The 24,118-nt window shown below is 45.8% G+C and overlaps 1 protein-coding gene across 10 annotated transcripts in view; it reads right to left on the bottom strand.

Moving 5' to 3' along the window:
• LOC112573605 (elongation of very long chain fatty acids protein 4-like) overlaps positions 1-24,118 on the bottom strand; it is a 30,362-nt gene extending 6,244 nt beyond the window's left edge. Inside the window, exons 1-4 of one of the 10 annotated variants that reach the window (XM_025254120.1) lie at positions 23,928-24,118; positions 23,538-23,723; positions 622-722; positions 186-373 (exon numbers count right to left, since the gene is read on the bottom strand). In XM_025254120.1, coding sequence (XP_025109905.1) covers positions 186-373; positions 622-691 — 258 coding nt within the window. In that variant the 5' untranslated portion in view covers positions 692-722; positions 23,538-23,723; positions 23,928-24,118. Of the gene's footprint in view, positions 1-185; positions 374-621; positions 726-2,701; positions 2,803-6,880; positions 6,904-9,434; positions 10,211-13,944; positions 14,199-15,312; positions 15,408-17,287; positions 17,806-22,380; positions 22,486-23,537; positions 23,724-23,927 lie in introns of those variants that run through there. The other 9 variants (XM_025254121.1, XM_025254119.1, XM_025254125.1 and 6 more) reach the window with 9 other exon arrangements.

Here is a 24,118-nt window from a genome sequence, read left to right as displayed (position 1 = left end):
GTTGCATTAAAATGCAAGAGACCAAAGGAGGGGGAGAGAAGGAGCAATATAGCACAAAGATGCTATATTCATTCAGTTAATTACCCAATGAATAATTGTTATTCTGAATGGCACAGCTATAGAATATGCTGACAGTGGACTGTATCCATGTGTGATTCATGAGAGAAGCACCAATGAAGTCTCACCATTGTAAAGATGTACGTTGCCAAGGCAACCATGGCAAGATTGTAAACAACAAGCAGGCGGTTGAGCTGGAATGGCTTGTAGCTGGCCATCAGACGTGGGCCCTGGGAAACTGCCAGCAGGTAGAGACCAATGACAGCAGCAAGACTCTCTGGACCCCTCATCAAGGGGAAGTCACTCACGCGGGGATCTGTGGATGAAATATATCGCCTGACTCATAGAACACATTTAAAAAACAAAATCAGGAAATATTTTAATAAATCTGTATGAAATAATCAATGACATGGATTTGACAATTTCTGTGCATGCAATGTATAAAGTGTGTGTGAGTGCGAGAGACACTAGAAGTGATTAATTTTTGCATGTAATTTTTACTTTGACAAACATCCACATGACGTGTACATGAAGTGTAAAAACATGTCCACATGGGACTGTTACCTGCTTGAGACATTGTCTGATTGTACCACTGCTTCACTGTGTCCAGTGCTGCAAGTGTTGGGATGGTCATGGTTGCTGTGTACTGGCTAACGTTATCCTCTCTGACAACAGACAAAATTCTTCCTATTATTTACATTGACGCTTATGGAATAATTGTTATCACTTCAAAATTCTTCCGGCTCTAGGATCTAAAGAAAACAATTCAGTTGAAACGTGATTGAAAGAAAATGCATAAAGGAGAAAGCAAGTGAAAGGCCGTGAATTAGGTGTGAAATTACTCAATGGATATGTGTGTGCAGATATACAGATCTCCTTATATTTGGTACTACATAGAGAATTGTATGAGTACACAAGACAAGACTTTATTTATCACAGAGGGCAATTAGATGAAGCTCTATATCAGAGGCAAACGCCAGCCGCGGCCGGATCCGGCCGCGGCCGGACAGATGTATACAGTAGTAACACTGAGTTAACTATATTATCTAGAACCATCCAGTTTTTCATGCGGCCCCTTGCAAAACAAACATATATATCCACTCCATCGAATAGACTCTTTTACAATCATAGTTCAGGTTTACATAATTATGATCTACATTAACAAACAGCATAGCATTCAGAAACAAAGGACAGACTCAATCTGTTGGTCCTGCACGCGGGTACACAGGTTCACAAAAGGATATATTAAATATAAAATAGAAATAAACCTCCCTTGATAACGGTATTAAATAGCATTTACGCTCTATGTTATGTGGATAATGGACTTTCATATTTAAATATCCCACAGAGGATAAAAGAATAAAGAATCTTTATACCACACAGCTCAAAGTCACATTGTTCATGAATTTTCATGGAGGTCAGAGGTCACCGTATTCTAACAGAAGCTTTAGGGAAGCTCAACAGGGAAGGTAGCTCACTCATCTTTGTCAATCTCGGGGGCTGGGAAGTTGGGGATGGGGACCGGTAACACATTCGACATCGCACGGGGCAGCGGTGAAATCGTAAATAGTCGTAAAATTCGCATCACGGTAGTGACTGGGTCACACAGGTGAAGAGTGGTGAAAATGATAGGCGCACCTGACTAGAATTCCTTGGAAGGCGGTAATGCTTGATACGACATCCACGCTTGAAAGGTAAGGAATAGATAGACGGACACATTGTGTGCATGAGAGAGGGAGAGATGTGGGGCACAGATTGTACACAGGTATGTGTACACAGGAGACCAGCCTCAAAGTTACGTGCTAGTCCCATTTCAACCCTCCTCTAGTTTCACTTTCTGCAGAAAACCCGTAAATTTTTTGGTATTTGTTACAACTGTAGGGTCCTTCACAAGGGAAAAAAAAAAACCACACCGAATTTATGCAGCAAATTTAAACGCATTCATCATCCTCAGCTTTTGCGAACGTTCAGGGTCAAGCATGCCCACGCAGATCAATTGGCAGCAGCTTGCAGGCGTCACGTAACTGTCACGTATCGAAATCACGTAACTGGCGGAGGAACGTAGACAGCTTATTACCTCCCTTATTTTGTCTGCACCAAGTTCTTTCCGACATTTCTCTCTCCTGCTCTCTCTCTCTCTCACACACACTGAAAATAGACCCAATGAATGCAAGGCAAATCTTTCCACTTTTCTCCGACACCATCCTGGCAAACAGATTAAACTGAAACACAGCCGCCGTGGACCGTGCAAGATGTTGCAAGATGTCGCCCCGTGTGCTTGTCTCAAGAACAATGTCTCACTGACTGACATTAGGCTACTAGTGAATGCTTCTCGTCTCTCGTTGTCGACATTTCATCCGAGTAGGTTATCATCCTCTTATACACACATACAACGGTTGAGGCTCATCCAAACTAGCTCCAACACAAGACGAGAGAGTCCGTTTAACAAACAAAAGCTATGCTTGTCGTCGCCTTACCTTTATTATAAGTAGAGAACGCGAACTTTAACTGATGATTGAATGACTAGATGCATGCTCGGTTAGTTTGGCCTCAGTTTACAAGTAAATTACCGGCCGTAAACAGTTTTAACTGACGTTAAGGCTGAAAAGGGGAGGAGTGCGGCGCATCATGAAAGAACACCTACAGAGAAAAAAGAAAATTCTGTAGAAAATACCATCCACAGAAATCTGTTTCAGTCGCAGTCATCTTATCACCCTCAGGCAGCGCCATGTTGTCCCATGAAAGACTTGTCTATGACGTCACTAATCAACTCAATTATCGCATCTCTTATCCACCAACTGCTTGCGAGGCTAGAGGATAGGGAGGAGGGTGAGTGGGAGTCTTTAAACATCTAACTAGCAAGAACTTCAATTTGCCGACAAATATAAATATGAGACATTTGTGATAGAGATACTTAACTGTAACTGTGCCAAATTACATTCATGATCTTGCAGTCTAACAATGTAATAACAACGCAAACACAAGAGAAAGAAAGCTCCATTGTTCTAAACTCACATCCACAACCCCAAATACTGTGAGACTTGTACACCACCTTTCTACTATTTGTTCAAAGAAAATGTCTACATTGTGCTTGCGGATCTTCATGCATTTAGAAGTTTTACTAGAAGAGCCAAGAAACCGTTGGGCTGGTGTGAGTGAAGTGGAATAAGAGGAGCCACATGGAAAGCTGATACACGGAGGTGACAAGGACCCATGCCATGGCCACCTACACTCAGTGCGTGGGACTACAAACCATTCGCCGTCACGAGCTCGAGTTGCGACAACAGTCACCTGTAGTGGATCTTCGTAAATTTTATTTGATATGTCAAGTTCTCAGGTCACTTTAAAAAAAGTGTCAAGCTACTTAGAAAGGCTACAAATAACCGAGCACTGAAGTCTCTCACATTCACACACATACACTGATCACTTCTCTCTACCTCCTGTTACTCGCCCACAGTTTGCATGAAGTGAAAAGGCAGTTAATGAGTAGCTTACATATTGAACATTTAACCGTCTGCCGTCTTTGTGCGATGGCAACATGACCTGCAAGAAAGCTTTAAAACCTGTAATTAAAAACCTGGCACAGACCAGTAAGAACGCTGATAATCTAGAGGTCCCCGTCTTGTGTACAGTCCACAACTATGGCTACCAGGGGGATGTTGGGGATGTTGGGGATGTTGGCATTGTGCACACAGAAGTATAGGGGTATGGATGTACCACTGGTTTCTAACTACGATGTTCTGGACTGATCCTCCCCCTTCTTCATCCCAGTGAAGGGAGCAGCATCGGAAACATGTCTTGCTTTCAATGATTCCCTTGAAAACTAACACAATGAAGACTTGGGATGATGCTTCACTAAACAAGACTTAAGTTTAAACAGTGAAGGTGTACACACATTTAAGGTGGAACAGAAGGCCTAAAACCTCTGGAGCATCATCTGCAGTAAAATACTGTTCAATTATCGGATTATCCTAACATTGTGTTGTTGCCGTCATCACCATACGTCCCATCAGGACAGCAGTCCCCGCTGCAACGACCTCTAGGATGACGGACTTAGTGCCCGACGTGTGGCAGATAAACGGTAATAACCGGTAATAATCTTAATCCGCGTCACTGCCGCAGAACTCACATCCTCATCCGTCATTAGAACCGTTCACGTTCCTTTCGTTTTCCTTGTTTTTTTTTTTTTTTTTTTTTTTTTTTTTTTTTTTTTTTGACATTAAATGTGTTAGCTGTTGGTCGGCCCTTTTTGTTTCTGAAAATGGTGAGGAGTGCAGCGCGGCGAAGTCACATGTAGATGTACACTCACGCCTCGCAAGCAATCATATGAGCACTTCTCACACAAAACTTAACAGAATGCAAAGAAGAAAAAAAGAGAAAACATACACAGGCAGGTTTCGAACACAGTACTTCAGTTATCAATATCACGATATCAATCAAATGTCGATTCAGTGCTTACGGAGGACACGGTTGCTTTTACTATGTCTTCTGGCGTTGGAAACAGGATAGCAAAGTATCCGCTGAAGTCCGTGCGCAGTCCCGAAGTGGCAATAATACCACGGGGGTAAAGATGGGCTCTTATCCTACAATGTCTAAAGATTATGTATATGAAGGTAAAGGTCACTCTTTTGCGTGCAATGCCTCTTGATCAGAGCGCAGACATCCGCTAAGGTGGATGCAAGATCTGGAAGGTCTGTCCGCCGATTATTTCCTTAAAAGCCAAAGTGTGCAGGATCCATAAAACTGACATTTTCATGTGGCGTGAGAGGACGTGCAGCGAGTGCTGTGGATATATGGACGGTTATTGCTTTCTTGATGATGCTGCAAGCAAATTAAAAATCTTTCACACACAAAATTCTGTCAACCATAAAAGCGTTTTCCCACTAAGCTTTCTATAGGCTTCGATCGAGTGTTCTGTTTAAAGGTATTAATCGAAGGACAGTAAGCATAGGTAGTCGTGTGTTTATCTGGTTTCAGAGACAACTTTGACAACCATTGAGTCGATCCCGAGGTACCGCTCTCCCAACTTTTAATGTTACTTTTTTGGCATGACCTATTAGCACTATATACACACATCTAAGAGCTGTTTACCAAAATACCAGTTGGGGTAAGGGTAGGGTGGGTGGAAATTCAACCTCGGACAAAAGTTCGACCTCCGCAATTTCGAAACCGGTTATGCAGTATCGCGAGCGACGGCAGAAGTAAGGTGGAAGAACAGACTATTAGAACTCCACAAAATTCCAGTCCATAACGGAGCTAATGGACTTGAGTGGTTTCTACTCCATATTCGTGTAACACTTGACACCCCCTCCATTCTCCCCTCCCCCATCTCCTTCAGCATGGCGAGAGAAGGAAGCCTATCACAAAACGACCAGACACCTGCCGACTGTCAGCAAACCTCTGACAATTAAAAATAATAATAATGAAACTCCCCTCTCCCTACAAATATACAAACTAACAAAACCGAGGGACAACGCGACCAAGTGCAACGGTAAACATCGTCACAGATCACCAAGAAATCTTCCTCGTCCATCGTGAATATGGCAAGTCATGCACACCGTTCTACATCAGTGCACACACACTGCTCATCACAAGTGCACACCCACACACACACCGGCTACGACGTGGCGGGTGTGGCGACACGTGCAGGATCCTCCGCCATCCACGTTCATGTCAGTACAGGGAGGATGTAGTCCGCCAAAAGCCGATTTCCGCCGCTGTGAGCTGGTGCAAGTATTGTGGCAGCCACAAGTGCCGTTGGATTGCAGGAATTTTTCTATTTTATTAATTTTTTGTTTGCCGCTAAATCTGTTACTCTGTGTGTGTGTGTAAATGGAGGAGGAGGGGGAGGGTGTTGGGTGTAACTGGTTAACGCCCACATTAAGACAGATTCACTTAGAAATCCTATTTCTGTGAACTTACATCTAGTTGGCACATCAACTGTACAATAAAAAGGTAAAAGGAGCCTGCAACAAAACAGACAAAACAGCAAGGCTGACACATACACACGTATGAACACGCGTGCGCGCACACACACAAAGTAAGATTTCTGTATTGGGAGAAAGAGAGAAAGGGAAGGAAATATATATCACAAAGTAAATGAACACATGCAAGTATGCCAGAAAGGGGATACTGAAAGCTGTTGTAAATAATACAATAAAGAAACGTCAGGTAAGCACATACAACTTAATGACATGTCATAATGTCAGTGATCGATCTCAATGTGTCGCCAACGTGTCGCATGAATGAGCTTGTGGACTACTAGTGCCACGTGTATCTCAGGTACAATGTCCACGGCAGTGTCATTCAAAGAGAAATAATCCACATTTTTAACGGGATCGGTGAAATTGAATTTCCAACATGACATGGTCCATAAAAGAGTTGTAAAATGAAAAATTAGGACTGAATGGCGCGTTTTGGTAGAAAAATCAGCGTTAACCCCCACACTGCTGATGCGTGGTATATTATTTGCAACCGTAGTCTAGAACCCACACCACCAACGGAGCAACTCGATCTTAACTTCGTATGGTAATCAAAATTCAAACGAAGTTAAGCCATACCTTCATCACAAGCCTAAACATTACACTCCCCACGCCCAAAACATTCCCCAAACCATCAGCACGACACTTGCGGTGCACACAGGTAACCACCTCACCTGTGACCAAAGACTGTGGACGCTCTTTGCTGTGACATTCGCTGATGTCGAAGTATTACCACTGTTTGGATGCACGACAATTGTAGAAGTGACAGGCACAAATCCCAGACCGCGAAGGACACGGCAGGATACAGAGACCGTTAAAATAAAATTAAACTTTGATCTCACCTGTTCATTCCATAAGAAACATGGCAGAAAGCCACAATCCAGCACACAGAGGAACGATGTAGACCCACAAGATGATGACAATAAAACCAGAACAGATTGTAGACAAAACATCCCCGTGATACGGACATACCGCACACACAGACCTCGCAAGACACACAGACCTCAGGGACCGTAAGTATGAAGGGAGAGTAACTCGTTCCCTGGTACAAAAAGGAGAACTAAAGGGAAAGCGTCGTCTCCCGCAGACACTACTTCATGTTTCCTCTACCTTTGCTTTCAACAACATCTGCGTCAGGACATCGCTATGAATTGGGAAAGAAGACATGTTCTTGAATCCTCCACTTTGCCCCAGGGCAGAGACTTACCCTCGCCTCATAACTACGGCCCCAGGAGAAGGTATTCATGGGAGGAGTTGGCCTGCCTGCAGACTGTTGTTTACTTGCACTTAGCTGCACCGTGTACAAGTGTAAAAGCACGCGCCATGCAAGCGACGTCGACGCCCTCTACAGTCACGACACCGTTGAGTGCGCCCCACGACCCGCGTGACGTCACCACTAGTTGTATCAGCGTTGATGTGGTCGTCAAAAGGCAGTTGTCACTACGTCTAGACGACCTGCACTATTTATAGGACATTATGGCATACTTACGCAACAACAACAACAAAGTTCGACAAAAAGACTTTCTCCACATGTTGCTTAATAATAATAATACCAGATGACAATCCCCGTGTGACACTGCAGCCATTCAACCCGTTCTTTCCAGGCCAGGGAGGGAGAGTACAAAGTCTGCTTTTTGATCCGCAGTGACGGTTGGGTGGGTGTGGAGTGTGTGTGGGGTGTGGGTGTGGTAGGGGTGGGACCAACCTACAAGCGGCTGAAAGAAAGTCGTTGTGCAGCACGGATCAGACGACACCGTGCGGTGTGACGGCAAACAATAATTACAAAAAGGACTTGGCAGAAAATGTGAACATGAAGAGGCTCGCTGGCTGGTTGAGTTTTACGCCGTGCCAGCAACTAAGGGCACATCAGTAAAGAGAGAGTGAGATACATTACATATAGAGAGAGATGGATAGTGAGAGAGGGGTTGGCAGACGATGATTTGCATATGAACCGAAGCCGCCTGACATGCAGGTTGCTCCACAAGCACGACCAGGGCCAACTCCTACAAAACAGAGGCTTATGGCGTCCACAGGGACTTGAGGGAGGATTCATGTCGACACAATCCACTAGCTTTTTTCAAGCATTTGAATAATTTGAATTAAAAAAAAAAAAGGGTTCCCCACACCTGTCCTGCAGAGACGTGCTCACGACTGGCGCAGTGTTGCCGCTCGCAGGACAGAGACCACCGGCTACCCAGACACGTGAGTGGATTGTAACTTCAGTGTCAATGCCAGTCAGACCAGGTCAATGAACCTGTGCGTGAAGACATTCCAGCAAACAGCCAACAGGCAGACCGTCATGGCTCATTGGCAACATGCCGTTGTATAGACAGAGGTCCTACACAGAACGCAGGACAAGAAGACAAGTCAAACAGACTGTCCTGTCCCACTGGGCTATTCACAGATGACTGACAATCCATGCGACTGAGTGAAGACTTGTTTTCTGTCTGGCATAACAGGTGTGGTGGTGGTAGTGGTGGCTGAGGGTGGGTGGGTTGACAAATGGAGGCGTTGCTGTCTGGAGTCTCCCCGGACCTCACCCACACAGACTCTGCAGTAACACAGCTGTCGTCAGAAGACGTCAGGTCAACATGAACTGACCGAAGGGATGTTGTGAACCTTCTTGTCCAGACACTTTGTTGATGTCACTAAGTTTGGCTAAGTATTTGATATTAATTATGAAACTAGTACAAAAATAAATTTTCGCGATCGGTCGTCAATCAAGATAAAAGTCAAACGATCCCCTAACCTCGTGAGGTCTTTGGTAGTGAGGTGTCAGGGACCTCACCCTTCCGGTGGCCAACTTTAGGTGAAGGCGGTGCCCATCTCCTACCTCCCTGCCCTACCTTCCCCAACCCTCCATGGCAGGGGAGGGGGAATATCCTGCCCACGAAATGATTAGGTCTAGCCCTGCCAAGGCAACCGAAGGTGGGACTAGGAAATCGTAGCAAAATAAATTTATGTTAAGTGAATAACGTACACTTTGAGGGACAAGCAGCGAACATCCACTATGGAACAGACAAGACAGACACAAGTACATGACGGGACAGATTCTATGCTTGTCGTCGTCTGCCCTCGGCCTGAACTGTGATGAATCAGAGGACAGTCGGTGCCAGCCCGGGGGTATACGCACGCTGCAAAAATGTTAGCACACTATGGCTAAACTATACCCTGACCAAGTTAATAATTACATTAAGTATTGTAATGTAACTTTTAAGCGGATAATTTTGTATGGCCTGCGAATGATGTTATAAATATTCTAATGGCCTTTGGCAGAAAAAGAGTTCCCTGCTGCTCCGCCTCTAGCATACGACACAATGCAAGATATTTCATTATTTCACATCTCCTTCACACACACACACAGAGGAATACTAACACACTAACACACGGTCCTACCTGAAGGTGAGCTGAGGTCTCAAGACGAAGGAGAGAGCGAACTCCGCGTGTTGTGCGCTTCAAAACAACGGGAACCTGACGAACAAACAAGGACACCACCACTCGAACTGTCCTCCCAGCAGTCCGCCATGTTAACAGATGGCAACTAAACAAACACAAACACTACACAGCAGTCCTTCTCTCTGTGACTGAACCGAAGAGCGTGGAATCAGGCATCGACCTGCTTCTCGCCCCAATTAAAGTTTTGACCTTTGTTGTCCTGCTGCTCCCTCCTCCCTCTCTGGGCTTTGACCTTCGAACTCTGCCCTGTCTGAGGCGTGCAGCTGCTATGTAAGTATAGTCATGTTCCAAAGGGACCTGCGATATATATAATACACATATACACACGCATCGCCAGACATGGATTTATTTAAGTTCACTTCCGCTAAGTCAGTCCAAACTGAAGCAAAGCACGTGTAAGGGGGGTGATGAAATGTGAACTGTTACACATTCCCAGTACTTGACGTGCCCCCTTAAAAGGTCTGACGTGAGCTGCTGACGGTTGATGGCGGCATGGCTGAGAAGGAAATGCAAATGATGGCCGGCCGATGAATCAACCTGCGTTTCCGTTGAGGCTGCGAGGCGGCGTAAGTAATGAGAGAGAACACACAAAATGCGAGGTCACAGTGTGACACGGCGACAGCCTGGCCTGCAATCCTCGCATTGACCTCTCACATCCACGCAAGGACCCGACTGATAACGCCCCGCCACAATGGTCGCACCACAAAAACAGGAAGGACGCTTGTCTCATTAATCCGAGCAAAACAAGAGAGCACTCGACTGCTGATGACTAGAACCATGGCATCCGAGCAGCCCCCGGGGGGTCTCCGAAAATCGTTTCGCCAACAAGTAAACAGTTGCATCTCTCAACAGTCGACCCAGCTAATGCCAGAAATTTGCATTCGCAGACATACACAGATGTAAATCTGTGGACTGCGGTGCTGTGTCCTTTCCGTCACCCGTGACTGGGGAAAGTGGGTGAACTGAACATTCGACCCCACCTCCCCTGTGTTTGAGCACTGAACACAGAGGACATTGTGTTACCCACCGCCAGTACCCTGCACTGCAGGTGACATCTTCTCTACCCTGACGACAGCCTTGAGATGAGAGCTGCTGCAGCGCGTGAGCTCATCGGAACCGGTTCTCCGACACCCGGGTGGCAGGTCATCCGACAATGAATCACACGCCTGCACTCGCAGCACACGGTGCACCTTTCACAGGTGAGGAGCGGACACCAGAGAACGGTGCAGTCGGTACGAGATGGGACGCCATGCTTTACAAGCGAGTACAAACGTGGGGGGGGAACAATGACCCTCCCTTCTGCTCGAGCCAACAGCCTTTTATATGCTAACTCTCCTCAAACATGAAATGATGCTGGGTGGTTCACTGGTCACGTGATGCAGTTCAGGGCTGCAAACATGTTTATCCTTTTCTCGTGCCTTATAAAATATTAAATTATACTAGTTATATGGCTTATCCTAACAGAAAGGGCGTTGTTGGAATCCCTGAGTATCTTTGGTCCTTTGGGAAAAAGTGACATTTTGTTTAAACTGATGGACAGACACGATCTGTGATGTCACTGAGTATTGAGTTATTGTACCCAACCCTCAGCCCATAGAAACAGTCCACTTTATTTGCTGTCAAATGTTTGCTAAGTGTCCAAATCCTCACCCTAATATACGAGTTTATGGAGAGACGGTAAGATTCCTCATGACATACTAATATGAGTGTTGAATCTCGGGTACTTTTGTACACGCCTCACACCGTGCTACCCATTGCTTGCGTTAAACCTGCGTAACATGGGCTTCATCGGGCGGCTCTTCATGTTAGGAAAACAAGAAAACAAGTGGTTCACTCTGTCTACACTGACACGGAGCATCAATACCGCTGGGTGAATCATTCAACTGAAGCGCTGGATCGAAGGCCGACAGTAAAAATCACAGCTGGAGGAGTTATTAGCAGAAAACACCCGGAGCGAAACCGGGTGCTGGCTGCCTTATATGTCAAATGAAGGAGATCCTCCGGGTTCACCTGACCCAGGGACTGTAGGACAGAACTTGCAATATGTACTTACACACACACAAGCATGCACATATCAGCACACGAGCAAGCACTAAATTACCTCGCCCACGTCACCTGCTCGGGTGCACGCCTTACTCCCTCCCACACACATTCTCAAGCAAGTGCCTGCAAACATCCATATCTCTCTCTCACACACACACAGAGTACGACAATATTGTTGGTTCTTGATTACACAAATGCAGCTGAGGGGCAGATGATGGCTACGTTACCCACCCGACCAAACCATTCACCCGATCGTGGGTGCACAGCGACGCAGACGTTTGTGTGTGGGTGTGGAGAGTTTCGGAGCTCAGTATAATCTTTCCTTCTCCTCCCGCTCCACCCCACCCTACCTCACCCGACCTGTTGGTGTGAATTGTGTGTAAGAGATGTAGCCAGATTCTGTTCAAACAGAGATAATAGTATAAACGACAGAAAACAACGCACAAAAAATGTCTTCGCTCGACTTTGAAAGTCGCCGGATCGTATCCGAAGGAATCCCCACGACGGTTTCTCAGTACTAAAGGGTATGTGAGTTTTGGTCGAGGTTTTGGGGAGACTTATAATTACAGGTTCCTACCATTCTGCTGAAATCAGAGAAAATTTTTGCGGTGTTAGCAAAGTTGACAACCCGGACACTGAGTCCCCCCTGTCTTGCACAGATCGCCTTCACTTCACCGAAAAGCGATGACGAAACTGATGGGCACTTATCGCCCCTCCAACGAATACATGTTTCAAGATTGTCGGCACAAAATTATCTCAGTCATCTGTCTGTAAAATGCTGTTATTGCTGTCATTGGCAACAAAAGTCTCGTCATGCGTGGCGGGAAACTAAACACGGTTTGCAGACGCGAGGAAAAAAATAAAACATTTCGGTACCGCTACTTTGCGGCCTGGTATTCACACACCCTTTATGCCCTCTCTCTCTCCCTCACGTGCACCCACGCTCCAACACACACACACCAGCAGGTGAGGAACACGTGTACAGCTAATTAGGCAGACCAGCTGCGCGCCACTCGCTCCCCTCCCCGTCTTCTGTCATCCGGCGAAGTCAACAGTCGTTTATTCGTTCTCTTGCATACTATTACTTTCGCGTCTACACTTCTTCATACAAACATTATCAAGACCATCCAGCACGCGCGCTCGCATGGGAAGCACAAAATTGTGCGTGCGTGCGTGTGTGTGTGTGTGAGGAGGGCGGGGGATCATTGTAGGCAACCACAACGACCCTCCCCCCCCTCTCTCTCTCTCAGACTGTAAGTCATGCATCGCATAACGAGGTTTCGGTCAAGGACGGTGTCAGCTCCTATCACATGGTGCGGTGATCCTAAAAGATTATAAAGGGAGGCGAACCATTTTTATCGCCTAGTGACGTGGTAGCCATGGCAACGTCTGTGATGGTGCCAACAAAGCCACTGCGCTTCCAGTGGGGAAAAAAATAGCGCGTACACAATCGCATGGCATTACCTCGTGTACAGTACACATAATACACGATAATGATAATGAACAACTCTGATGATAAGAACACTTGTAATATCTAAGAACAACAAATGACTAACCACGCATTTCTCAGATCACGTGGTGCACTGGAGCGTCAGCGGTAAACAAAGATACCTGCAAGGTCGGCATATAAACACTCAGAGAGACTGGTGGATTCTGGCTTCTAACATGCGCTGAGCCTTTGAGTGCTTTCGGGTGGGTGGGTAGATTTTCACGGAATGTTTCCCCAAACATCTTCATACTTGCTGTAGTATTACTGCATTTCATTTCTTTCTGTTGATTATTACTTACAAAGACCGGTTTCAGCGCTAATCCAGCGCTTAATAAGTACACAGATTATTAGTATCATTATTGTTATTATTAAGCAGTGACATACATATCTCGCAGAAAATCACGTGACGCGGGCGGCGAGATGAAAGTATTAAGGTGTGTGGTGGATAAGGTACGCGATGCACCCGAAGATCTGTCCTTGGGGACTCATACCTTCAGGGTCCAGCAATGGAGGGATAAACCAACATAATTTGTTACATTCCCACCCTGATGCTGATTGCAGTCAACGACGACACCGAGCGTTCGTTCTGTTTGAAGTAGCGCCATTGCAGGTGTACAGGCCGGCGACTCGCCACAACCTGAGTGGGATATTAAGGCTACGTGGGTGCACCCGATGTTCCGATGTGCATCGCAGCTGCTGGTTGAAAATTCTGATGAGGACAGCGTACCAGTCGAGATCAGTATCATGTCGGACTTGTTTACCTGGGAACAATCGATGGTTCCGCATCGCGCTGATCAACTGCATCGTTAGCCACATTACAAGCAACACAATGGCTGAGAAGCTGCACTCAAAAAGCCCGACTCTTCTACCTTAAATTAAAACATGGTAAATGCTGAAACGGGGAAAAAATCGGAATACCTGGAGAATAACCCCCCGACGGCCGGCCTTGAGAACAGGTGTCACAGAAAAGGTCCCGAGACGAGATCTGAACCCAGGGCCTGTCACTTCAGTGGTGACCAGCGTAGGTCTGTGGTGCTGGGCACCTCCAACATATACACACAACTCACGTGTCACGTGAGAAGACAAGGAGTCGAAAGTTCGAGCATTACTCTGTCAACTCTGAGCAAAGTCCAAGACGCAGACATTAGTGGTCACGAGGTCTGCACATTCCCGCAGGCGCCATCACCTGTCACCTGAACGTCTTGGCGACACGAGAGAGAAAAACAACCCTCGCGCCTGCCTTCTGGTCACGTGGTCTGGGCCTTTGGGTGCCTGAATAGATAATACATACAGTCCTAGTTTCCACTGCCCCACCCGCAGTTTGTTTGTCTGTCAGTCAGTCTGTCTGTCTGTCTCTCACACACACAAACAAAGAGAGAGAGATAAGCCAGTCGTCACATATCAGACGAGTAACTATGAAAACTCCGAGGCAAACAATCTCTGGTGTTGTAGTATCCCAAACAGTAATACATTATTGCGATTTATCTTTTCAATAAGAGAGGCGATCGTGAAACACGGGTATGGTGACTACATTATCGCCACTCCCTGCTGTAGGATCAATGGGGTGGGAACACCCGGCGTCACTTCAAGTTTCAAAGACACTGTTTACAGAAAGCAGAGCTGTTAATCTTTTCATGCGATGGTCGGTCTGCGACTTCTGACCAAACAGGTTGAAACAGCTTGGAATATGAACGCCAGACAAAACCGCTCAGTTGAACTGTGAATAGGAAAGTGCTTTTAGGTTTCTCGCAATGGGGTAAACAGGTAAAGGTCGTCCTCTACATTTTTTTGTAATGTCGTTGAGGAGGGAGGTGTTAGAAACCTCACTTTACTCAGGGCCAGCTTCATGTGAGGGCGATGTCCATCTCTCCCTCGCTTCCTTACCTTTCCCTGTGGAGTCAGGTGGACCGAGCTAGGGACGTTGGACGCGCTACGTCAGAATCGAACCGTCGCAACTCTGGGTTCGGAGAAGATAAACAAAAGGGAGGATGCCAGATAAATCCGAAATTAGACCACGTCGCAAGGACAGAGAATTGTAAGTGGTTCACCATGTTCAGACCATAGAATAACTAAGGAAAACATCACCTACCCGCCTTTTTTCTCTTCCCTAGTGAATCAGATGCTGCGGGGTGAGCAAGAGGGAAGCTTTCTAATCACAAGTCACAACACACCTCCAATCAGCAAACTTCGGCTCCGACCAACCTACAGCTAGGCTACAACACACCCGATGGTGGTGTCAGGATTTCGTAACACCGATTCTGAACTAAAATCAAAAACCCAACTTACATGCCTCCAACTCCATATTAAACTGAAAACAAGATGGAGACAACTGCACGCTCTCTCACTCTCGTGCACGCTTGACCAATGGCGGCCTGCAAACAAAGCACGCCCGGCGACTAATGAGAAGTGAAATGCTAAGACAATAAAGAGTTCCCATACTTGTTCACGCGCAGCAAACTCTAGAAGTGCTCTCAAAGGTCAAAGTTGAATCATATCAGCCAGGCCTCACGGGTTTCCATTAAACAAATCCGATGCAGCAAATCAACCTCCTCCTCCACCTCATTAATATGACGATAATCAGACGAGTTAATGAGCGCGTGAGAAAGAGGACTGCGAACACAACGTGTGAACACCTGACAGACAACAACGACAAACTTTGCTCGTGCTGGTCACGTGAACGCCATCTTGACAAAACATTTTATCATCTTCTCCATGCGTACAGAAGGCAAACAAATGCACAAAAGCAACCATTGAGTGAGTAAGTCTGAAGTGTCAGTGCTCAGTTGTCAAACTTGTCTGACCTATAATTAAGTAGGTCACAGACTCGGTAATGAACGTCAGGTCAAACAATGACCCTTTGTAGATGCTTGGCAAGTCACGTCAGGAACTCGTTCAGAAAATTTTGTAAAATATTTTGAAATTTTTTTTTAAAAACTTTGGTTTGCTTGAAAGCGTTAACAAATCTTGAACTTTTAAAATATTGCCAACCTTTCAGTGCCATTTCTTGTTCTTTGCAATGTTTTCCCCATCAGTTTACTTATCAATTACGTTCCTTCTTCCTCTCAAAATTCTATAAAAATGGTCTTGTTATCAAAAAGGTTTTAAGATCATTAAAAAACCAGGACACAATCTTGTCCAAGCGAAGATCCACATTCTCTGTTTGTCACAGTGTGTCGTACGGTTTTAATCCGTGTCCATCTCTTCGAGGACACGAAGTGCAAAACAAATTCGTTGTTAAGAACAGTCACAGAAAAACAAGTTTAAACTTAAAAATTGCCTTCAAGATGTCAACCGTCACATATTCACGTTACAGTCTTACGTGACATCACCCTACCAGTCAGTCTGTCCTGTTACCAGGGCAAGGAGGACTTCAAACGGCGAAAAACACAGAACAAGTCCCACGGCGTGACCAATAACTCTTGGTAATAATGAGATGCATCAAAATAGTCGTCGAACGACTAAAGCCAGGAACCACGTGGCAACACTGCTTCATTCAACCAAAGATGCTAAATACTGTAGCATCAATAGTATTTACTATCTTTGATTCAACCTACGGGGCGCGAGACAGATGCCTCCACACGCGACCCTCACCTGTGGGCTGCACCGACCTCGTGACCTTACATTCTGCAGCACAGTGAGGTCATGTCTGGCTGAGAGACAAAACGAATAAAAGAGAGAAACCTGGTATACACCATACCATGGGATTATATTAACACTTTGCGGACCCTCGAACCTCAGAGTTATGTTGACCCAGGGCGGGTTTATTAAGTCCTGAGTTCAACTTTCATGACATAAACCACGCACTGCGTTGGAAAACAAAGTGTGAGGAGGCATAAAACGGCGGAGTGCCTCCCCAGTCAGCCAGAGATCCCTAGCAGATCATTTTTCATTTACTCGACTTGAGTGTGCAGCGAGCGAGTGAGACGAGAAAAAGTGACCTGGTGGTCAGTCAAGTGTGACAGGCTGTACATCGTACGACTTTCTTCCTGCGTCACATGTGACACACACGGTGTCCGTCGTTCAGACCTGTGTTCAGTTCACAACTGTCGCCTTCATTGCATCCAAACTCTGAACTAAATAATTTGTACATAACAATCTACGCTGAAAAACTTTTACTAAAATAATGTAGGTGTGTGTGTGACGGAGAGAGAGAGAGCGCTACACGTTTGATGTTCACTGGCACACTGCAACAAGTGAGCGATAGTTGTAACGACAGCGTTGAGAAGTCAAACGACAAGAATGAAAGGTATTTGGTACTCACGTCGTGTTACTACTCGGCACAATGGCGTGCTGGCCAGCACATGATGCACAGTTGCAGGGAGAAGGAGTTGGGGCCACGGGACGGGAGTGCAGGGCCCGGAGCTATGGCGGGCGTGGATGTTCACACCACACCAACACACCACCAGCGCCGCCCCACTAGCGCCACAACACAGCACGAGGTCAACACAAGCTGTGGCGGCTGTCAACTGTGTGTAGCACGACCCTTGTTGTCACAGGAACACCTGTTCTTCACGGTGTGTGCAGGTTTATGTGTGTGTGGGAGGTGACTTGTCACAAAAGCCATGCCCGCTAAACGTTCACAGCCACAGACGGTTTGTGCGTATTAACCCGGAGGCAACTCACCGCAGGATCTTTCTAGACCAACCTCAATGGTTTGCGCTTTTTGTAGACATCGGTAGAGATGACGATATAAACTTAACCTGTAATTTTAGCTTTTAAAACCCATCCGGTAGTTAATTATTCGCTAGCAAATAAACGATTCGCACCTACGATCAACGAGCGCCACTAACAGTGCACTACGTCACACTAACAGTGTACTACGTCATGGTAATACTGTACCCCATTCACAACACTGCCAGCCGTCAACACCAATCAGAGCGACAGTTGGGGTTATTCGGACGTTGAAAGTCTGCATTTCTCGGGCTAAAGTAGCAGAGTTTTGTTTGTTTTGTTTTCAGAACCACGAGAAATGCAGACTGTCAGCGTCCGAATAATCCAACTGTCGCTCATTCTCTCTGATTGGTGTTGACTGCAGGCAATGTTGTGAATGGTGTACCAACGTGACGTAGTACACTGTTGTCAGCGCTTGTTGATCGCAGGTGCAAATCGTAGAGGATAATTGGTCGATATCTGAAAAAAAAAAATACCGCCAACCGTTTAGGTTGGTCTTAAAAGTGTTTGTAATGCTTGACAGTGAGAGAGATTCTGGAGTAAGGTAAATAAGGGGATGACTCCTCAACTCCTCTTTCTTTCGTTGTTACTATACGTGAAAGCATGTGATAAAACTTGTATTTCTTTCTACTGCTCTGAATGCTCGTCCACTCATCACCAACCCTCTTGATCTTCTTTATATCTGCAAGGTATAACACAGGTGCGTGTTATAAATCTTGCAGCCCGTGCAGTTGGGTAAAGATCGTAAACCTAAGGGTTTCTTTTTTTTCTTTCTTGTATTTCAAACAAAAAAGGGCAGTAAGATCATAATTCAGTACACATAGTAGCTGAGAATGTGAGTGGCTTTAGCGTCTAGGGCGCTGCATTCGAAAGGCAGCACATGCCTCGTCTTCGCCCGTTCCTGATAATTCAGGGGGATGGTGTCCACCAACAGAACAGTACCAGTGAATCTGCAGAACTAGAGGAGAGTTCCAAGTCATCGAAGCTCTGTATATTTCAGTGAGCGCAGTACAGCTGGATGACCAAATAGCTGTTTAGTTTCACACGACAGTAGTCCGTCAAGGCTGCCCCCTATTACCTGTGTCTAACATTTTCTTGGGAGAACATCATGCGTGAAGCCCTCCCACGACCACCACACTTGCATGTCCATCGGTGAAAGGACGCTTTTGCAACCTACGATTTGCAGATGACAGAGATATAAAACCAATGACTTTACAGGAAGCGCGGTTGCTACACACGTTGGATACTCATGTGACCCAGCAGGACACCTTGTCAAAGACTGTCCTTGAAGGTACCTCGAGGTGACCAAAGAAAGAACTGGTTTACAAACCTCAAAGACTGGACTAGTCCTGTACAGGACCTGCTGACCATCGCTCAAAACAGACGTGAATGGAGGGCCGTGTCAGGTGCCGAGTATATTCCTCTGCACCCCCAGGGACAGGTACCGGTCAAGGGACGACTGACTGACTGACAGTCGGGACTCCACTATGTCATCCAGAAGGAGAAAGGATGGGCTCCACCGAGAAAAGTGCTACCCGAACACCTCACTCCACACACGACATGAGAAAACCTTGACCTCTCTGTGCTGAACTTATCCCTCTCCCTTCTTTCCATCTTTCTGCTAACACTATTGCTCCCATCACCTGCAGCGTCCTATCGTCCATGAAGAACGAGGGAAATGCTCGAGTACACAATGGGGGTTATCGAGTGTCACGACAGGGAGGAGCTGGGGAAGTCAGAGATGGGGGCTGGGGGTGGAGGAGAAGAGAGACGTCCACGAGACAGTGACCGAGAATTCACGGGACACAGGAGGATGGGTGAGAAGCTTAACGATGCATGACCGTTTCTCTCCTGCGCACAGACATTTTATTTTTAAAAACACTGACTCAGTAACTTTGGTTTCATCACAATGAACTAGTCTAGGACTGTAAACACTTGTCAAATCCGGAAAATTATGATATGAGCCGGAGGCGAGCAGCACTCACAACCCATTATCATCAAAGTCTTGTTGACAAGATTTTTACCACAGCGCGATCAGAGAGAGAGAGAGAGAGGGAGAGGTTAGGGGGGAGATAGGAAGAGACGCCAAGAACAGAATTTTTTTCTCCCTTGCTAGAGAATCCATTCTATAATTGTAAAATGCATTCGGCAGAAACAGAAAAATTGAAAAAAAAAACAGTCCTCTCCTGGCTCACCATGAGACAGAGGACTTGGAGCATCACACTGATGGAGACACCAGCAGAAAACTATTTTTGCCAGCATCACATCAAACATGTTGCTGGTCAAATGTCTTAGTCGAACTTCTCTCGCCAGTCAGGCTTTAAGTTGACTGTCCATTAAAAACTTCAACGATAGGAGAATTTGCCACTCGTCGATAAAACTTACTTGTCATCGTTCAATGTATTGATGACGTTCCAGATATGTTTGTGTTCCATAAGGGCGGGGTGTGTAGAGGCGAGGGAGCAGGAGAGCTTGTGGCCAAAACTTTGATCCTGTTTGTGTACTGACAGCGTTCACTATTTTTTCATATTCTCTCCCTTGCCCCGATTTTTTGTTTGTTTGTTTGTTCTGACTACAGCTACAGCAGCCAAAAACTTGGAGTACAAGAGAGAGAGAACACCAGACGATCACCTTGATGATGAGGCATCAATGATTTTTAAAAACGCGTTTAACGTGAGGAAAACTGTCCGCAACTGCAGGAAACTCATTTTAGCGGCTGTTTTAATACCAGATTTTGTGTGGGGGAGGAGGGTAAGTTGTTTGTAGGCTTGCATTTAGATTAGAAAATATGAAAGGGATTTACTTGCTCCGAATTCGGGACAAAATACTACCCAGTGCTGATCGAGTTCTTTGTAAAGACCCCGGGGCTGAGATAACCTTGGACTTTTCTTTGTAAGTATGCGACCTCCGAGTCACGGTCCATTTACGACCCCGAACTCGCGATTGTTGAGACAGACATCTTCTGTGAGATAATCTCAAGGCCGCAAAGGGAGATTAGGCAACCGGGTTTGTTTTTTTTTTAACGAAGGTAAGGTTCCGCCGGACCCATTGATACTGGTCAGGGTATCCTAGAGCAGGCGGCTACAGAAGAAATTGGAGGTCCGAAAAATGTCCTCAGCAATAACACTGTTCAGATTTTATTTTCAGTTAAATCGTATTTTCTCTGTTGACAGACTGCTAGCTGCTCCGTTGATGTCAATGCCATTGTCCTCCCATGTCTTTGGGTGGCTCCGATGGCAAGAGCAGAAGTGATCGACACTGTCTTCAAATGATTGTACACTTAACACGCAAACCGAAGTTAGCCCCTACCCTACCACATTTCTCTAACAAGACTGTGACAATATTTTAAGCGACAGGACACACACAACGGAACAGTGCGCCACATAAAGGTTTGCCGAATGTCGCCTGCCGTACACTTGGCGAACGTTGCACTTGTTTTTGCTTGGAGTGTTGGTAAGGGAAGGGTGTTTCCTTTCGGTGCCAAATGCCAAACCAGCTTTGCGGGTGTCATTCAAAGCCTAAAAGTACTTAGTTGTGCTTTAGGATTGCAATTTGGTGCACATGCTGTCACACGCACACATACACGTTCACACAGAGAGAGATGTAATATATATATTGTGATATATTGGCCACGGCTATGGATATAGATTACATATATTACTCTATGATCAATGTGTCACATGAGATTTATCTAAATTCCTACACAACCATCACTACTTAATCATAACACCTGTGCCACACCTGTATCGAATACCGCTCGTCAGAAATAAGACTCTAGTCTGTTCGTCTTTTTTTTTTTTAAACCGTCCCTCGTGCTCCTTCCTCCAAAATCTTTCCCTCAAAAAACCCTTCCTTATTCTTTCTTTCGCTTCTATCTTCCTGAACACTGTGACCTCAGTTGCCATGTAAAGTGCACCCTAGCTATTGAGTCACAGCAGTGTCTGAACCCACAGGTCATATTCAAGGCAGATAAAGAAGACTTCTTGTCAAGCATAGAAAATATTTATTTGCAAGAGAATGCTTCCAAAGGGCGAACGTATGGCCAATACACCAGCTAGGTGGTGGGTACAGGTAGAGCTTGTACTTTGCTGAAACCTATCATTGTCCCTCACCCCACGTGACAGTACCCTGGGTATCGCAGATCTGCTCACACTGTCAAAACTGAATTCGTGAACCTTAACCGCTACAATTATTTATCTGAGTGAGTGAAAGTTGTGAAACCAGTGTGGAATCGTTCGTTGATTATTGTGTAAACAGTAAATATAAATAAATAAAATTAAAAAAAATATTCAGCCAGCAAAGCACAGGAAGGACGCCACCACACGGCGCAGACAGGACGAGACAACTCTGTTTCCGTTAGTAATTACCACCTGGGTTTAGATTTGTGGCTGAGAGGCCAGCTCAGAAGTAATAAATACTAGTGTATCCGCAGTCAAATACTTAAAATCACAAAGTACAGTCAGTACATCCCTGGACAAAGACATTTTAGTGGCTAGAGGACTTGTCGCTACAGTCGCTAGGATCTCGCTATGGCCGCCAGCCGTTCACTTCGTTCTCGCAACTTGACATCGGTGCAGAGCGAGTCGGCTGACAGGATGAGCACCGAGGGAGAGAAAGATGGTTAAACAACAAATATCAAGGCGGACGTGTTTGTTAGAGGAGGAATAAAGCTTGAGTACATACCCAGACAAGCACAGTATCAGCACCAAGAGACGTTGACACAATGATCTAGATCTCGCACACTCGCAAGGGGAGTAACTCTTGTCGACCTACACATTATCTCCCCTGACGGCATGCAAATAGCGACAACAGTTATTTATTAAAAAAACAAAAAACAAATTGTAAAACATTATATAGTGCTTATATTATAAACAGAATTTAGGCAAATTTGAAAAATCACCATTATCACCAACAGCGGTAAACTTTCAACGTTATTGCATAATAAATGTGTCTTGATATATTTGTCAGATAAGGAAAGGCCCAAAGTCCCACAGTTTCGTTGAAGGCCACAACAATTAGCATCGAAGGCCTTTCGTGACCCAAGGATCAAGCATCGTACGACTGGTGGGAAGACTTGCACATAACTCGACTGATATGTGGTCACGCTCTCTTTCACACGCTGCTTCCAGTGACTGACACTCCACCTTTTAGCCTCAAGACCCTACACCCCACTACCCCACCCTACCCTACCCTGCACATCACACCTTTAGAGTAACTGCGGGTGTAATCAGACTAGACGGGTAGACTCTCAAGGTTGTGTAACTCAGAGTCTGGAGTTCTCTCGCTCTGTCGGCTCTTTTGAAAGTTTGTGATGGGTTTGCACTTGCGCAAACGGAGCAAATAACTGTATTTATAGAGATACGACCGGCGTGCCTCTTTGGTGGGACTGTTTGGCAGCACAAGTATAAATAACATCAGAAGACAACTGACCATTTATTTGCATGTCTTTTCCTCTCTTTGTAAATATTAGGAAACAGTCACTGTCTTGGAATATCTATTTTACAGTTCCTTCTCTTGTAACGTTTTCTTGTACTCTCATAATATCGAGCAGTTTTAACACATTTACTTCTCTATAGGACTAGATGTGAAAGGTCACGTCTTATTGTAACACCCTCCTTATAATTGTTATTGTCATTGCTTCTTTCTCTCTCTCTCCTGTCTGGGTGTTTCTGTGTAAACAACGTCTTAACAATCATGATTGTCGTTCAAACATCACAAGCCTTTCATCAGAAGAAATAAGAAGTCACGTGTGCAGCAAAAGCTCTAGAGTGTTCTGACCCAAATATCTGGTCACATGAGCGAGAGGCATAGAGTTTTGCATGTTTAAATGGGACACATACCTGTGGGAGAAGACACGGAGGCAACAAGCCTGCGTCGAAGCGTCCTGCCCACCTTGTCGCACAGTTTGCCGACGCAGTTTGATATGCAAACGACAGCCAGGGCCTCCACTTATTTGCACTTAGTCCGTTACAGCCTGGGAGACACCAACACACCCGTCTTGTGTGCGGTCATCAGGCGAGCTCAGGCTGCAACATCAGCGTGGACGCTGGGTACATTCTATACAAAGACAAATCGCATAATAAACACATGTTCTGCTGTATTGTAAACTGAGAGTAGAGAAGGGTATGAGTGAGATGGGATGGCGGACACCACTTGTAAGCACTCGTGCATGGCTGTGTCTGTGTGTGCGTAGGTACAACGATCCACCCTGAATATTATCATCAACTCACCCTGAGCTGCGTCGTCTCGTGCCACACCGGTGACGGCGGGAGCGTCAGTGACCGTGCGTACACCCGGTGACGACACGGAGAGAGAAAGGGGTGGGCGTCACCCGGTGAGCCGACAGCGCGATGGCCTGCCACACACACACAGCTGGCATGGGTGCGCCCTGACCACCACGGCGTGCTGTGCGTGTGCCAGT

Source organism: Pomacea canaliculata, linkage group LG10 (genome assembly GCF_003073045.1).
Source record: "Pomacea canaliculata isolate SZHN2017 linkage group LG10, ASM307304v1, whole genome shotgun sequence".
Taxonomy (NCBI): Eukaryota; Metazoa; Mollusca; class Gastropoda; order Architaenioglossa; family Ampullariidae; genus Pomacea; species Pomacea canaliculata.
The sequence above is the reverse complement of the archived record's forward strand: the minus strand, read 5'-3'. Positions and strand labels throughout refer to the sequence as shown.